The sequence below is a fragment of the Podarcis erhardii genome, assembly GCF_964252035.2.
Source record: "Podarcis erhardii genome assembly, chromosome: 13".
Classification (NCBI taxonomy): domain Eukaryota; kingdom Metazoa; phylum Chordata; class Lepidosauria; order Squamata; family Lacertidae; genus Podarcis; species Podarcis erhardii.
Window position 1 is genome coordinate 31179789 of NC_138502.1, and position 17465 is coordinate 31197253.

Consider the following 17465-nt stretch of genomic DNA (forward strand, 5'->3'; position numbering starts at 1 on the left):
GGCTTGAACACTTGCCTTTGTCCTTCCTTTGGAACATAATTGTGTACAACCTTTGGCCAGGGTCCAAGCTTTTTTTATATTGCAGGACTATAATTTGGAATCATTAATTAATTGACATATCCATCTGGCCACTCTGTAATTTCAGAAATTGCTTTGTAGATGCAGTTATTTTAATCTGTACTACAAGCTCTTTGCAAACAAATTGTGAATATGCATAGTGCTCTGTTGGTTGAAGGCTTATAGTCTTTCATGGTTCGTCATAGTACTTTTATTTGGTTATATAGCCATAGATCATAATAAGTGAAATCTCAGAGCAGTATTTTAAAACAGAAAAGTGCCCAAAAATGACATGTGCAGTATATTTCATGTAATGACACTGTATTCAGAATCAACTAAGACTAAATATGCAAGTAATTGCCATGTTTCATCAGAAAACCACATTTGATTTGTGTTTTTATATTAAATAACTCTCAGTACGAAAAACTGCAGTTGATTTCTACTTCAGTTTTTGTGCCCTGCTCCCCTGCAAGGATGGGGGGGGGGACCCCATGTGTCTATTTGCCTGAATTCCTAAAATTTTTGTGCTGGTATCTATGGATTCAGAATAGTTTTCAGTCCTAATCAGGGATAACTCTTGATGCTGGCTGCAAAGAATTTGGCACATTTCTAGAAGTCATTTATTGAAGTGATAAGTTTAACTATGTGATAGGAATACTTTCCCATGTAATCTTTACTGCTGCCTTGGATGCTCAGGCTTGTTGTCAGGCTTTTGTGGCTTCGAAATAGTAAGTCAGTTGCCTTCAGTTCACTTGAAAGAAGTAATTTCAAAGTGATACAGCCATATGTAATCTGAATGAAGTTAGTAGGAAATGTAAACTAGTGTCAATAGTGAATTGTTCCAGTCTTCATACTTTCTTGATTTAGTCTTCAATCTTAAGCATATTTTTTGGTGAAGTTGAAAGGATTTACTTCCAGGTAAGTACAATTTGTATTTGCCTAGCAAATTACATCTTGGAATATAAATTATTTTTCCTTTTTTGGTTCTAATGCAAAGGTTCTTACCGTGCTTCACAGTCAAGTTATTTTTCTTATGACTTCCAGGTGCTGTTTAGTTAATGTTTCATAAAATGCAGTCTCCTTCTTCATTGCCTGTAATAGCTTGCAATTCCTCTTTATAAAGATGAGTTTAGATTGAGTTGTTTTTGTTGTATTATTTCTTCCCTCAGTCACAGTGGCTTCTTTTCTTTCTTTTGTTACCCTAATCCTCCCTCCTTTTCTCCTCCTCATTTTATTTCACTTCTTGAAAATTTGATACTGCAATCTCAGTAAGATGAGAATACCAAGAGAGTGGGGAAATATTTGAAAACTCTAAGTGACAGCATCAATTTTTATACAAACTGCTGCCTGAAATTTCCCCAGCTCAGAGTATCAAAGTAGAGGCAAAAAAAGGAAAAAAAGACTGCTTTCCGTTGAAGGAAGGATGTTGCTTAGTCAGTCATAGCCTGATCCAAGTTGGGTCACAACAGGAGCACAGCCACCACGCAAAAGATTAAGATAATAAAAAATTAAGAAATGGGTCTCCAAATGCCTGTTTGGGTTAAAAGTGGTTCCATGGTCTGAAAAGGTTGAGGATAACATGTAAGTGCCACATGTCTCAGAATAAAAGTTCTAGTTCAAGAAAGTGAACATATTACAGGCAACTCCCAATTTATGTGTGTTCTATTTGTGTGCAACTGTACACATGCATGGTGCTGGGTACCTGGAAGTGGTACTCATAAATGGGGAGCACCTGGGCAACCAAGCCCTGCTGTTCCTCCAGCTCGTGTGAGTACTATATCCCCTAAACATGTCTGTTATGGGTGTGGCCCTTAGCAGTTACAGTTTCCCAGTATTTTGCAGCTTCAGTGAACATGGAAAACCCTTATCACAGTATGATAAACTGAAATATTTTTTGTTAGTTGAATACCTCTGTTTTCTGATTATATGACTGAATTGCTAAACAATTAAGGGATAGTACGATACCAAGTCAGCACTATGTAGAGTGTTCAGCATTGTGAAACAACCACTACAGAAGCGACATGAGCTTTCAGTGAGTATTCCTTTGGGTTGCATGCTTCTCCATCCTGATCAAAGGCTGCCTGTCAGGAGGATTTAATGGCACTTCTGGTTGGGATAAATGCACTTTCCAGACCCTGAAAGATTCAAGGCAGATGTTCAGCCCCTCCCTTTAGTTTGCTGAGAACACTGTTGCACCATCCTGTTGCAGCAGGCTTTCTTTCCATATGGAATCTAAAGATAGCAGGGATCAAATTTCACTGAGTTTTTGCCCAGTGATGATTCAAACTGTTTAAACTTCACATTTCCAGTTTGTAGTTTCGTCCTTCAGAATGCCAAATTCTTAACTGCTGCCACACTCCAATGCTGCTTAATTGCTCTTACTTAATTGCTGCTGCTTCCACTTCCTATACAATGACGCCACCTCTCAAAACACCATGGTCTGATATACTGGTTTGTTCTGTAACCATAGGTTAAAGCAAACTATAGTTCCCTAGGTTCATTTATGTGTGTTTAGAATTGCTTAGTTATAAAGCTAAAATGGAAGTTTTTATTTTATTTTCTCCCCAGTGCATGTGTGTGCGCTCATATGTGCATAAGCCTGAAAGTTGAACAGGCTCATTTCTGACATAATGCCAAACCATAGCTTAACGTTATGCTTTTAAAGTTTATCCTATTGAGTGTAAAGGGGCTAAATCCCTGTCTGTTTTTTGGGGGTGAAGTTTGCTGCCTCGTGCTCACAATTAGTTTCAGGCAAAGGAAGAGAGAGGTTGGACTTGCATGTTCTTTTCAATGGAAGGATTGACATTTGTTTACTTTGCTTTCACCCTATTCTGAGGCAACTCTTGTCAGCCATGGGTTAAGCACATGCTTCTCAGTGAGGAGAGATACAGGCATAAGGCCCATCAAGCCTTTCTGATTATCCTCACAGATCTACTTCATTTGAACCTAGGTTTCCTACAGCCAAGCCTGATGTTCCAATCAATCCACAGTCAACACTACTTTCCTTTTTGGCATCTGTTCCCAGCTATTCTGCTTTCCTTTAGAAAATGTTCTCTGCTGTATCACAAACAAGCATGACATCTGAGATTGGTGGGTTGGAGCCATTGAGAATGACATGCACTCAAGGAAATTAAATACAGTGGTACCTCGGGTTAAGAACTTAATTTGTTCTGGAGGTCCGTTCTTAACCTGAAACTGTGCTTAACCTGAGGTACCACTTTAGCTAATGGGGCCTCCCACTGCCACCGTGCCGCCACCGCACGATTTCTGTTCTTATCCTGAAGCAAAGTTCTTAACCCGAGGTACTATTTCTGGGTTAGCGGAGTCTGTAACCTGAAGCGTCTGTAACCTGAGGTACCACTGTACATTGAAGAAAGATGTTAGGTGGTGCCGCATGAACTGTCAGTCTAGAACACACACCAAAATATTGCCATGTGCAGAAATGGCTCATCAGATGAGTCTTTAAGTAAGAAGTGTACTCTGAAGGTAGAGCTTTATGTTGCATTTATTTTTACTTCATTTTAGTAGTTGTGAAAGTTGAAGAAAACACCCATGTTTCAAAATGAAAACTCAAAATGCATAGTTCTATTAAGGCTTTATTTCCATATTAGCTTTCTGTGTGCACATTAATTTCACACTCATTTTAAGACTTGACTTTTTAATGACAAGGATAGCTTTTGTTTTCACCTTGCCATGGTGATCTCTGTTTATTGAATTGTAGTACATTGTAGAAGCCAACAGTTGTGATAAATGCTTTTATGCAGCTTGTTCCTTTGTCTGTTTTTAGAGATTATATTTACTTGTGAAGTCTTACAGGCAGAGTGAATGCACCTGTATAGCTTCAACACTATGTGTAGGCCCTTGTCTAATGGTGGTTTACCTGGAAAAGAGAGAGGATGAGCTCTTTTCTTAAATGAGCTTTGTGTACTGAGTATTCATGCATGTTACAAGAGTTCTTTGGGCAGAATGGAAAGGGAGCTACTTCTGTTTTTTTAAGAACACACACACACACACAAACCACAAAGCAGACTTTGCTCTGGGTAAGCATAGGAAGCTACAAAGTCCAGGTTTTAGAGTATTTTGACTTTTTAGCTCAATATTGTTTGCTTGTGATTGGCACAGATCGCAGGCAGAGGACTTTCATGTCACCTGATTCTTTTAACTGAAGATGCTATGGTTTTGACCAGGTACCACCTGGATGCTCAGCCAATGTGCTATTACACCTTTTTCTAGACACTTTTGGCAAAGAAGAGTATTATATCTAATAGGTTTCTTTTTTAGCACAGAATACACTGATCAGCAGGGTTTGCAGACGGTTGTAAAAGGTTTTTTTTTAATGATTTAGGGTTATTCATGTTCCATGTATTACCTTGCAAGTCAAGATATTTTAACTTTTCACCATGGGAACACAGTTTCCTTGATTGCAACTGTCTATATCCAATCAAATCCAATGCAATCACTAGCATACACCCCTATAGCAAAGTCCAAATTGATTTGACTATCCACTTGTACCATAGATAATGCATGTGAAAAATCTGTTTAAATGTTTTTTTAAAAGGCAACTATGGGGTGCAGCACTCATCTCGCTTCAGACCAAGCGAGCTGGTATTTGTCCACAGATAGCTTTCTGGGTCATGTGGCCAGCATGACTAAACCACTTCTGGTGCAACGGGACACCGTGAAGTGCTGTTTAGCTTCCTAATGCAATGTTACCTATTTATCTACTTGCACTGGTATGCTTTCGAACTGCTAAGTTGGCAGAAGCTGGGACAGAGCAACGGGAGCTCACCCCACTGTGTGGATTTGAACCCCCAACCTTCCGATCCACAAGTCCAAAAGGCTCAGTGGTTTAGACCACAGCACCACCCGCTCCCTAAAAATCTGTGTAGGTGCTTTGCAAGGAGGGGTGTAAGCGATGTCAGACATGGGCAGCTTTCCTTTCCTAATCCAGTGTTAGCCATTTCTGATGACTCAGTTGATCTCAAAAACATTTGAGACACACAGATTACATTTCTAGGTTACCAGAGAGGAGAGATCCATACCAAGATAGCACAAAGGCAGCTATTTAGCAAGATGGCATCTTCCTGGGTTCTGTACAACAATGGGGATATGTATGTAAAAGACTTTAATTCCTTCATATGCATTTCTGTGGTCCAAGTGGTTAATTAAATCTGTTTTGCCATTGCTACAGGGCTATATGTTACGGATAGGTGCAAGATACGACTATACAATGCTGCTGATGAATAGTGTCTCATTGTGGTTTGCCCATGTGTTACTAAATAGCCGGATGCAAGCAACAGGTTTTTCACATCCAGTACAGGAGATACATGTTCAGAAGCAAGTTTCTACTGCTAATCTGTTTTTGTTTTAACTCTTTTACAACTCTGTTAATAAAGTAATTCCCACATACTCTTTAAAAAATGCTCTACACATTTTCCCATTTGGATATTAGATAGAAAAAGGGAAGGTGGAATGAGTACATTTTGATGCTAAGTGTTTCCAAAATTGCCTGTAATATATATGGGACCAAATTATTTCTAGGTCTGTTAAGAAAGGAACAAGAAATGATTCCTCTCATACCTACCTAGAAATCATGCCCTCTAACTTAAGGAATATTTCTGTATGGATCTTCAGTGCTGAAGGGGCAGAGTAGAATTCTTCATAGTAAAACAAATAAATCCTATATGCATGTAGGGATGTTCAATGAAGAGGAAAAGGCTCTATCCACGCATCCTCAAAGACCCTCTTCAATATTCCTTTACTTTTTCCAGAACTCAGCCTGATCCTTCAGTTAAGCTTTGTGGAACCCCTGTTACTTGCTCATGCTAATAAATAGCTGAATGCATTTTGCAGAAAAGAAAAAAGCCTGCAGTTGGTCCTGATTGTGCAGCTGTTGAAGGCACAAGAACCCCATTTCCCCTAATGCCAACCCTGAACTAAAATTCAGGCTGCTGTCCTGGGAATAATTTTTATTAGACAGAAAGAGGCTACTGAGTAGACATGTATACCATGGTACTGTGAATTGTTAACGAGTACCTGAGCCACTTCTAAGCCTCTTTACAAAATTTTCACATTTTATGTTTGCCATTCAGAAATAGCATTCTTTAACTCACGCTTATTGTGTAGTACAGAGGTCCCAAACTGGTATGTGAACTTCATTCAGGTTGTCTATGAAATAAATTTCTATTAGGGTACAATAAAAATTCATATCCCATCTAGCACAGTGTGTTACATTTGCTACAACAGGCAGAAAAAGTTAGTGGTCTGCCAAGACTCTCAACAGTTTTCAAGTGGTTTTTGAGTGGGGAAAAGTTGGGTAACCACTGGTGCAGTATTTTGTTTACTGAAGACAATATGCTTCTGATTGCCAGTTTCTGAAAACTGCAAGTTGGGAGAGTGCTGTAACGCTTCTGCTTTTAGACTATGTTAGACTTCCTATAGGCATCTGGTTTGCTACTGTGGGAACAGGATGCTGAACTTAGATGGAACTTTGATCTTCAGCAGGGGTGGGGGTGGGGGCTGTGTGTGTGTGTGTGTGTGTGTGTGTGTGTGTGTGTGTGTGTGACACTATCCTAAAACCAGCACTTGAGGCTTGGATCTTAAGCCTTTCTATAAATTGTCAGCTGAGGAATGTCATGTTACAGTAGTTGTTATGGACTGTGGGTAGCCAGTAGCTTTGTGCTGCTGCTGCTGCTGCTGCTGCTGCGAGAGAGAGAGAGAGAGAGAGAGAGAGAGATCCCTACATGCATCATGTGTCCTCTCATTGTGTTTAACAAAATACAATTGGTACATATTAAAATATGGTTATTCTGCCTGTATTGAATAGTTTTTGTGCGCACATAAGCGCCCTACTGCACATTACATACATATTTACATAATTATACAAGAAGCAAAAGTAAGGATACTAGTTTACTGTGACTGCAAAGCCAGAATTCCATGAAATACCTAATTAAACCATGTAAATGTTTGATTCCCTGAAATTCACCTGGGTTTTTGGATGTGTACCCTATTCGGTAGTGCAGTGGACCCTCGGGTTGCGAACGTGATCCGTGCGGGAGTGTTTACTAAACAATTTAGTGTTTCTGCACATGCACGAGTGTCGAAACCTGGAAGTAACCCGTTCCCGTACTTCCGGGTTTGGCGTGGTGCGCAACCCGAAAACGCGCAACCCGAAGTGTCTGTAACTCGAGGTATGACTGTAGTAATTATCTGAGGCAATACCACTCACATTGGATTAAGTATGTTTTGAAAATGGCTAAATAGGTTGATGGTCATTTCACAGATTGCTGAGGGGGTTGGGACTCAGAACAGGCGCAGGGTCTGTGGAGTAAGAATTGTTTGAAGAAACTGCCTTGCATGGCTACTGGAACTTTACTGCACTCCATTGCAAAGCTTTAAGCAGCTATTGCCATAATTTAAAAAAAAACCTGTTTTTCACAACCATGAGTTTTAGTAGCATTACAAAAGGGGGGAGGGTTCTTAGAATTATGGATGCAAGAGAAGTCTCATAGTTCATGTTACAGATAGGTAGCCGTGTTGGTCTGCCATAGTCAAAACAAAAATTTCCTTCCAGTAGCACCTTAAAGACCAACTAAGTTAGTTCTAGGTATGAGCTTTTGTGTGCATGCACACTTCTTCAGATACACAGTGTGCATACCTAGAACTAACTTAGTTGGTCTCATAGTTCATGTTGCTGCAGCCATGTACTAAACCAAGCATCTTTGCAGTGTAATTGCCGAGCAGTTAGAATGTGCTGGTGGGGCTTGGGAGCAATAGTGGCAGGTGATTAAAAAGGGGAAAGAGAGGAGTTTCAGAGTGAATGTCCTCCCGTGTGGACCAGCTACAAGATACGGTGTGACTTGTTGAGCTGTCAGTGCAAACACTCCATGTTGCAGGTTTTTATCGGATTATAAGGGCTAGAGCAGGGGTCTGTAACCTGTAGAATTTTAAGAGGGTACTTGTGGGCATTGTCACAAAATGACTGCCATGGAGAGTCATAAAATGGCTGCCATAAAATAGTTAATTACAAAATCTTGGGAGGTTCCAAACAAGGCTCCTCCCCTGCCCCAAACCTAGTGAAGCATGTGGGCCACACAAAGGGGACTGCATTCTATATCAGAAAGTTGTCAGCAGAGAATAGCACACACATACAATCCCTCCGCCACCTGAATGTGGAGTTAGCCTGAAGGAAAGCAAGTGGGACACACAGTTTGATAACTTATTAAGAACGGCTTTTTCTCTGATGGGACAGTGAGAAGAAATGAGGGCTGGGGAGGAAATAGCAGAAAGTGATAGAATGTTTCTTTCCAAAGCATAAAAGGTAAAGGTAAAGGTACCCCTGCCCGTACGGGCCAGTCGTGCCCGACTCTAGGGTTGCGCGCTCATCTTGCTTAAGAAGCCAGGAGCCAGCGCTGTCCGAAGACACTTCCGGGTCACGTGGCCAGCGTAATGAAGCTGCTCTGGTGAGCCAGCACCAGCGCAGCACACGGAAACGCCGTTTACCTTCCCGCTATAAAGTGGTACCTATTTATCTACTTGCACTTAGGGGTGCTTTCGAACTGCTAGGTGGGCAGGAGCTGGGACCGAAAGACGGGAGCTCACCCCGCCGGGGGGATTCGAACCGCCGACCATACAATCGGCAAGTCCTAGGCACTGAGGTTTTACCCACAGCGCCACCCGCGTCCAAAGCATAGTTCCTCCCAAATTCAGAAATAGGCTTCCAAGGAGTGTTACCATTTATGAGGAGCTTCATGCTGAGGGAAAGAAATGAATGCAATTCAGAACCAACACAAAAACTGAAAGGAGAGAGAAACATGTTGATTCTGGACTCAGCCATGCAGCTGCAAATTAAACGGTTATGTGTACTGTAAAGTGCAATATACAAATTAACAATAGATGATGACAGTGAGCTATGAGGACAGGAATTTAGCTCTTTCTTCAAAAATCCAAGTGTCCTCACATCACATGAATGGTCATTGCTATTCCGAAGTTTTAAGAGCACTTTCCTTTCCTTTTTTCAGAAATCCATGCAACAGGATTCAACTACCAAAACGAAGATGAGAAAGTGACTCTCTCTTTTCCCAGCACACTTCAAAAAGGTAAAGGTTTCTCTACAAATGTTGGTTTAGAAGCTAGATGGCTCAGTAGAGGTCCAAAACATTTTGCACCTCATCCCCAGGGTATGATTTTCTTCTGTTGGAATATCCTTTTGAAAACTCATCCTTCCCTGTATTTCTCAAGATGTTGGTAACTGAACCAAATAGAATCCAGTTTCTTAAAGCTCAAGAAACTTTCCAAAAATATTTAAAACATTTTCATATGAATTTGAATGGGATTGAAGTACAGTTAATCTAGTCTGGATCCAATTTAGTAACTGTCCCTCTGTAGGAGTTTATGTGCACTATTCGTCATGCTGTGCCAATTCATTACAAAGTAGAAGTAGATTAAATTCATGTTGAGTGACTCTTCTGACCAGGTTTGGGCTTTGTATAGTAATGTGATATGCTAGTCTTCATGCCTGTCTTTGTAATAATGTTGGCTTTACGCCACCCACACTTCTGATTGTAGCCACATATATACATCTGTATGTCAGCTGAAGGATAACACTTTGTACAACTGGCAAAGTGGGCTCTGGTCCACAGATGCTGTGTCACAATATATTTTAATCTGTGTGTGCTACCAGATTCCGGCGTGTTTCCTGCTGTTTGCTAACACTCCAGTCCTTCTGGGAATGCTAATACTAGTCCAGGCATCATAGATGCTACTACACAGAAGCTACTACACAGAATAAGAAAGGAACTGAAATTAAAATAACGTATGTCAACAAGCACAGAATATGTCAACGAGCACCGAAATTCAATACTGAGCCGAATGAAGAGGGATTTTGTCACAACTTTTGCAAACATTTGCTCATGGTGGCAGAAGTGGAGTGTTGAGAAACTGAGAGCAAATAAAAACTCTCACCTAAAACAAAGAATAAACATCGTTTTCAGTTACGCATAAAGAAACTTTGCTTATGAAAACCAATGAAATGCTATGCATAGTATATGTTGCTAACCCCCAAAACTATAATAACTGCAAGCCTAGTTAGAGATCTTGCAGTATTGTGTAGCAACAGGTTACAGGTGATCAATAATTCCCCCCTGGAAACTCCCCTTCAATATGTACTGTTACCTACCCTGTTTTGTCATCATTTCATATATTCCCTTCCCCCTCTCCTACTTCATACCTTTGCCTTCTGCTTATGTGAGATGATCATGGAAAAAAACTAATGTTTTCTTTGCCTCACCAAGACAGTCTGTTCTGTGGGGCAAGTTAATGTCCATTGTGGTGAATATGACACAGGTTAAGCAATAGTACACATTCTGGAGGGGATAAATCAACATGAGAATACTGTCTTGAACAGAAGCCTTATTGCAGTCTTTTTCCTCCCCCCCCCTCCCCAGTCTTAACATATAGTTGGCCTCCAAAAAGCTGTCATTATCACCTTGGTTTATGAAGCTGGCTTGCTTTCACTAAAGCATAATTATTGTTAACCATAGTTTAGTGCTTGGATGATATGCCAAACTGCAGTTTATGTAAAGTGGAAGCAGAGGCTTACAATATCTTCCTTATGGTTGCACTGAGGGAATGGGGGGGGGAGAGCATGGAAGCTCTGGGAAAGCTGGTTTAGCAGAAAGACCGAATGCAGCCATTGGACTCTGGTGAGCTGCTTCAGCACACTGTTCTGTGTTCTGCCTTGGGGTTGGGCATGATGAGGTAGAGGTTGATGCTTCTTGAACTATTCAGTTTTATTCATGATATTATTCTAGAATAATTAAATTTCACTTTGATGGGTACTTTTAATGGGTAGTTGATGAGCTTCACTTTTCAAAAGTAGGTGATGGTATGAGTTGTGATGAGTGGCAGAATGAATATGACCGACAGAATTATTTGGTGTTCATCATCAGCAAAACGTGGTGTGGGAACATTTGCCATGTGCTTCTCTGTTTGGAGCTGGAGGCAGATGAGCTATTTATGCTAGACAGATCTGTTTGTTGGTACCCATAAAGTGTTCAGCTGAACTTTGGTTAGTGCTGCTTCAGGCATTTAATGCACAACTGCTGGTCAAGTTAGGCTACAATCAGCACTGAAACTTTACACACTGCTTTGAAAATTAGTTTAAAAAAACAAAGCTCCTAAATGCTCTGCTGTGTAAACAAATAATTTTAGCTTGTTCCAGACATTATTTTGCTGTATTCGGCAACATACAAAGATGGCATTGTCAGTTTTATTCCTACCCCCCCCCCCCCAAATCCAGAATGCTGGTCAAATTTTACTAATGATATTTAATCAGCAGGTATCTAATTTGCTGGTCTGGAATAGCTTCTAAAACTTAAAGCTTCACTCAGGCCTGGAAAAACAACCCTAAATTATTGTGCTGTTATCAAACATTTTAGATGCCAGGATAAATGGGCATCTCAGAGTTCTGTGCTCTGTTTTCCATCTCTGCTTTTAAGTGATACATCATACTCTTTCCTCTGAGTTCAGCTCATCTGTGTGACTTCAGCTTCTTCCCTGCCATCTTATGCCGTGGAATAGCTTAACATGGAACAACAGAGTTCTCTTTATTCACCATGTTGTGTTCTTCCCCTAGGTGTGCTTCTGCAGCAAAACATTTTTTTGAGTTGCCCAGGACTTCTATGACAAGCTCTTTTTACTGCTGCTTGGCTCTAGTTCCATCCCTGCCTCCTATCTCCAAGTCCAAATTCCTACTTTGCTTAACTAATCTAGGTTAGAAGTCTTCAGGGCTTGGACTTCACATACAATTTGATTTTGCTGTATTAATATGTAATGATGGTGTTAAGGTTGTGAAGCCCTAACCTCCCAGCCCTAGCATCCTTACCACAGCACCCTTGCATTAATCCACGTAATCCTGATCTGCAACAAGAGAGGATGTGCCATTTACACTAGATAAATGGCATCCTAATTGGAATATGCTTGAAACGTATTCCATCTCAAGGCATTTGGAGAGGGAACAGCTTATTCCAAAGGGACAACAAAGAGTCCAAACACCTTTGCCCATTTGAATATTCTGGATGGAGCACATCCACACAGCAAGTCTTCATAAACTTTCTTCCTCTTTTTAATCATAGGAATGGGGACGTTAAAAATAGATTTTGTTGGAGAGCTGAATGATAAAATGAAAGGCTTCTATCGAAGTAAATACACCACCCCTTCTGGAGATACTCGCTACGCTGCTGTTACTCAGTTTGAGGTATGGACTCCTATGATTTGTGGTCTACCATTTCCATTAATGCTTTCATTGGAAGTAGCATGTCTTGTGCATGTACCTTAGAATCTCTAACAAGACAATTGTGTACTTTCTTAGCTGTAGCTAATTTGCTGTTGCCTCTTTAGAAATCCACCTGTTTCCATTTCTTGTCAATGAAGCAGAAGGCACTCAGTATAAATATTACTTAATCTGTGATCTAGTAGCGGGAAGAGCTTTAGGTAATAAACAGTATTTTGGAAAGGGCTAAAATTTACTGATAGTCCTTGTTGTAAACTGTGTGTCTCTCCCCCCACTCCCCAATATTTAATTTTTTTAACAGAAGCCTGGGAGATGGAAAGAGTTGTCCAAGAGTTAATATTTGGTTATGTGTAGGGGTGAGACAGGAAGCCTACTGGAAAAGCCCCACCTGAAACCTTGCTTGGTTTCTGACCCTTTACCAGAAACTGTTCAGGGTTTTTTTTGTAATTGATCCGCATCCACTATCTATGTGGAATAAGTGGATAATGCTTTTGATTTAAACCTTGGAAGAATTATTTCAGTCATTGATTGGCTGATGAACCAAGGCCTGATTGGCCCTGAATAAGTTACAAGCTGTGTCTGTTTGTTTGTGTCTGTAAAATGGCTTCCTAATAACCTTCCTCACATTGAAAGGACAAGGATTGAAACGAATTTTGTACACCAAGGGAGTAGCAGTCCATGGGGTGTTGTTGTTCAGCTGGCTTCCAAATACTGAGCATAGCTGCCAGTTCCTCAGAGGGGAGGGGTGTGGCCCCAGCACTAATCTGACCCTCCTGCTTCTGCACCTGCAGTGCACTTGCTCACCTCACCCACGCTCCTCTCAAAAAGCAGTAACAACACTGCAACAAGCTGGTGACTAGCGCATGCCTTGCTTGTACCACTTCACTGACTGCTACTGCACCAAATATATAATAGAAAAGAGCTTATTAATAAGAACCGTCAGGGATAGAAGCAAAATACAATAGCCGCCAAGTAGAATTATTATGCCTCTCCAAATTTTATGCTTCCGGTCTTCTTCAAATTTAATGGCTGTCAGTGTAGTTTTGTGCATGCTCCTTGAATACCTGTATCCCCCCCCCCCCTCATTTCCTTGGATCTTTCTTTTCATTTGCCTTCCTGTTCCCCGTTGTTGGTCTGCAGTGCATTTCTGTGTTCCTCTGTCCAGGTTATCTAAAGACTGTATTCTACTTAGAAAATGTAGCTTTTTGGATTTAAGGTCTGTTCTTGCATGGTACTGTCAGGAATTCACCCTCACTTGCTTTGGCTAGTTAATGTTCTTATTTCTTTCAGGCTACAGATGCTCGTAGGGCCTTTCCTTGCTGGGATGAGCCGGCCATCAAGGCAACTTTTGATATCTCATTGGTGGTTCCTAAAGAAAGGGTAGCTTTGTCAAATATGGTAAGTGTTACTTATAATCTTGATTTACCTGTGTATGGGAAATAGCATTATCTGAATGTTTGACCCAGCAGGGTAATAAATGGGCATTGTAAGGAGGATAAATTTCTAAGTATGTGGTCACTATTAATTGATAGATAAACAAATCAGCACTGTTGCTAGAACTGCATGTGACACAAGCTTCACTATGATACTGTAGTTGTGGCGATGCCATCAAGAAGATCTGAGACAATGGGTTGTATCAAACACCATTCGGAGTAGACTGTTTGAAATTAATGGACATGGTTAACTTAGATACATTAGTTTCAGTGGGTCTAATATGAGTATGATAAATTCTTTTTACAACCAGTTAGGGATTCTATGTACAATAAAGCAGTATGTATATGATTTAAAAACAAACAAAATAAAGCCAATACTTCTAAATGTATGTCTTCTATGCTATTTAACTATATGTGTGTTAGACTCAGTATGATATAATGTGAATGTTCAGACTTTAACACCCCGAAATGGTTTATTTTCTTACTAGTTAGCTTATATGAGTGAACTGTTAAGCTATAATTTTCAGAGAATGAGGAAGTAGATAGGAATGACTGTGCATGAAAGACTAGTGGCTAGAAAGACTCCATGAGAGACTGAGGCCTTTTGTGGCTTGTTCATGTAAAGCGAAACCATGGTTGGTCATTGTATATAAATAGGCATGATGGTTACCTCTGGTATTATATCATGGTTTGTTGACTTAACCCTAGTTAAAAACTTGAATGCGTCTTGAAATAAATCTTCAAGCATGCTCCTGAGGAAGAACTTGTTTGGGCTAAATAAACTTTTTTTCTTGTGCACCTAGAGGTTCTTTCCTTTTTCCAATCTAAGCCTGAAGAGCTTGTATGTCCATTTGTTCTCTTGCAGGCAGAGGAGCAGGAAATGCTGTCTATTTCAAACAATTAGCCCAGTTCACATGCCATAAATCACGGTTTGCAAGCCTGTTTAGTGTGGTTCTGAGCAAACCTAGAATTCTTGGTTTACAGCAACTCTAACCAAGGTTGATGTAGAAATAATACTGAACTATGGTTAACAGCAACCTAGGGGGAAATGGGTGGGGAGGCAAGAGCATGCAGGATAGTAGTTGGCAATCTAAATAGTACGAGGATCAAGAAATTAAGATGTTGGTGTTTACGGAGGCTGGAAATTGTCTTCATGACCTTTCTTACATCCCAGTTGCATTGGTAATGGGTAAAACAAGAACTGGAGATGTGGACCCTGTTGCCGCCCCGCCCCCCCGCTTTTTCATAATGGCAGAAAGAAATGGCAGTTTTCGCAACTTGGCAGAAAGCAAGGAGATGGATATGATAGAACGAGATTAGGGAAACTGCACAGAAAGGAAAAGAGCAAGTTAATGAGACTCGTTTCACACATCTGTTCGATACTGCAAAATAGCACAGGAAATACCAGCCCTGATCTCTCCTGCAATCTCGTGAAATCTGGTGATGCTTCAAAGCCAATCTAACAAGTCTCTTCCAAACATCTTTCCTTGGAAAGAATGTCACTGATCGGAGGCCCTACCCTGATGATGAAAACCTGGTGGAAGTGAAATTTGCCCGAACTCCTGTGATGTCAACATATCTTGTTGCTTTTGTGGTTGGAGAATATGACTTCGTTGAGACCAGGTCCACTGATGGCGTGTTAGTCCGTGTTTACACTCCAGTTGGCAAAGCAGAACAAGGAAAGTTTGCATTAGAGGTAAAGCATGCTTCCATATCTTTCAGTAACTTTGACAGTGCCCCTGCTTTTGACTTGAAATATTTTAATATTATTTGCACTTTCTTGCTTCAGTTGCTTAGCTGCCATTCCTGTGTTAAATTGAAGAAAATCTAAAAAAAGAAAGAAACTTAGATGCATTTGCTTAATGCAGGGAGCTTCTTGACAATACACATGGTTGTTTGAGTGTAAAAGGTCCCAGGTTTAATCCCTGGCATCTTCAGGTAAGCCTGAAGAGGACCCATGTCTGAAACACTGGAGAGCTGCTGCTGGTCAGTGTAGACAATACATAGTCAAACCTTGGTTTTCAAACGTCTCAGCTGCCGAATGTTTCGGAAGCTGAATGCCAAAAACATGGAAGTGAATGCTTCCGTTTTTGAACGTGCCTTAGAAGTTGAACGGCTTCCGAGGCGTGTTTCTCAATTTTCCTCATTGAACTTGCTGACAGCCCTTTGATCCTCAGTTTCCGAACGTTTTGGAAGTCAAACGGACTTCCAGAATGGATTACGTTCGAAAACCGAGGTTCCACTGTATTAGCCTAGATCAGGCATAGGCAAACTCAGCCCTCCAAATGTTTTGGGACTACAGCTCCCATGACCCCTAGCTAACAGGACCAGTGGTCAGGGATGATGGGAATGGTAGTCCCAAAAACATCTGGAGGGCTGAGTTTGAGGAAGCCTGGCCTAGATGAATTTTGCATAAGGCCTGACTTGGGCAGCTTCTGATGTTCATGCTGTGGCAGGGGGAACTTTGTTTTCCAGGCACTGGTTGGAAGTAGGGTGTACATTGTCACCTAAGCTGAACAACTTATAAATGGTTAGCTCCATAATATTTTAGCGTCACCTAATTATTCAGGCTTCAGAGATTTACAGCTTGTGTGACTGGGTGGAGCTGGGGAAGAGATGAAGTGATAAATTGTGAACTTTATGTTAAACATTTTTTTCCTTATGGGTAAAACTGTGGATACACATACTTCTTCAAATTTGATTAGGTATGTCCCTGGGGGCAGATAAAATGGCTTTAAAACCCTTACGCCTGTCCCCTGGGCAACCATTAAGTCCTCTTTGGTGCAGGGTTTAGATAGTTTTGGAATTTGTTCAGGCCTCTCTTTTTTGCAGATATTCATCAGAACACGCGTGTTCCTTTATGTAAACATGTTGTGTGTGTAGATTTGGCAAAGGCCAGAGTTGACATAGTTTTAACAACAACTGCAGTTGGCTTAGGAGTAAAAGTTAAAGCACAATGTCTTAAAGTCAGTTAACAGGTCTTCTTTATTTTGACTTAACACACCATGCTCTCTATCATTTTTCTGCTTTCCCCCCATAGGTTGCTGCTAAAACGCTGCCTTTTTATAAGGATTACTTCAATGTTCCTTACCCTCTCCCTAAAATTGATCTCATAGCTATTGCAGACTTTGCAGCTGGTAAAGTATTTTGTGTTACCTCTGAGTTTTATTTGAATTGTAAAACATTTTAGGAGATGGTTGTGTGTATCAATATCAATAAACCTTTGTATTTATTTTATAAAGGTGCCATGGAGAACTGGGGCCTTGTTACTTATAGGTATGCTGTTAAATACTGTCTTTCCTCCCTTCCGTGTCCTTTGTTGACTAATTTTTCCACGTTTTATCAGATATAGTGTAGAAAGCTGTAATGATTTGGGCTTGTTTGGTAATTTCCTCAAAATTATTTTCCATTTTGCGCAAGTTGAAGTTTCCACAAAAATAGGTATTTGAGCATATCCCTCAGAAAAGTAGAGCTTTATAAAGCCACAGTATTCAAGAATATTACATTATTTTTAAAATGCAGCACCTTTCATTTAGATCCTTTGTTTGTATCTTCTCCCACCCTTCTGTGGCCCAATGCAGACACAAGCTACAATCACACATAATGCCAACACAAAGTTTAGTATTCCATAGTTACGGCTCATATGCTCTCCTCTTCTGCACTATCATGGCCACAATGACATT

The 17465-nt window shown here is 40.6% G+C and overlaps 1 protein-coding gene across 1 annotated transcript in view; it reads left to right on the plus strand.

The window, feature by feature from the left end:
- NPEPPS (aminopeptidase puromycin sensitive) overlaps positions 1–17465 on the plus strand; it is a 73483-nt gene that overhangs the window by 22892 nt on the left and 33126 nt on the right. The window contains exons 3-8 of the mRNA XM_081837653.1: positions 9078–9155; positions 12192–12313; positions 13640–13747; positions 15278–15478; positions 16823–16919; positions 17025–17058. Of these exons, the coding sequence (XP_081693779.1) occupies positions 9078–9155; positions 12192–12313; positions 13640–13747; positions 15278–15478; positions 16823–16919; positions 17025–17058 (640 nt within the window). The remainder of the gene's footprint in view (positions 1–9077; positions 9156–12191; positions 12314–13639; positions 13748–15277; positions 15479–16822; positions 16920–17024; positions 17059–17465) is intronic.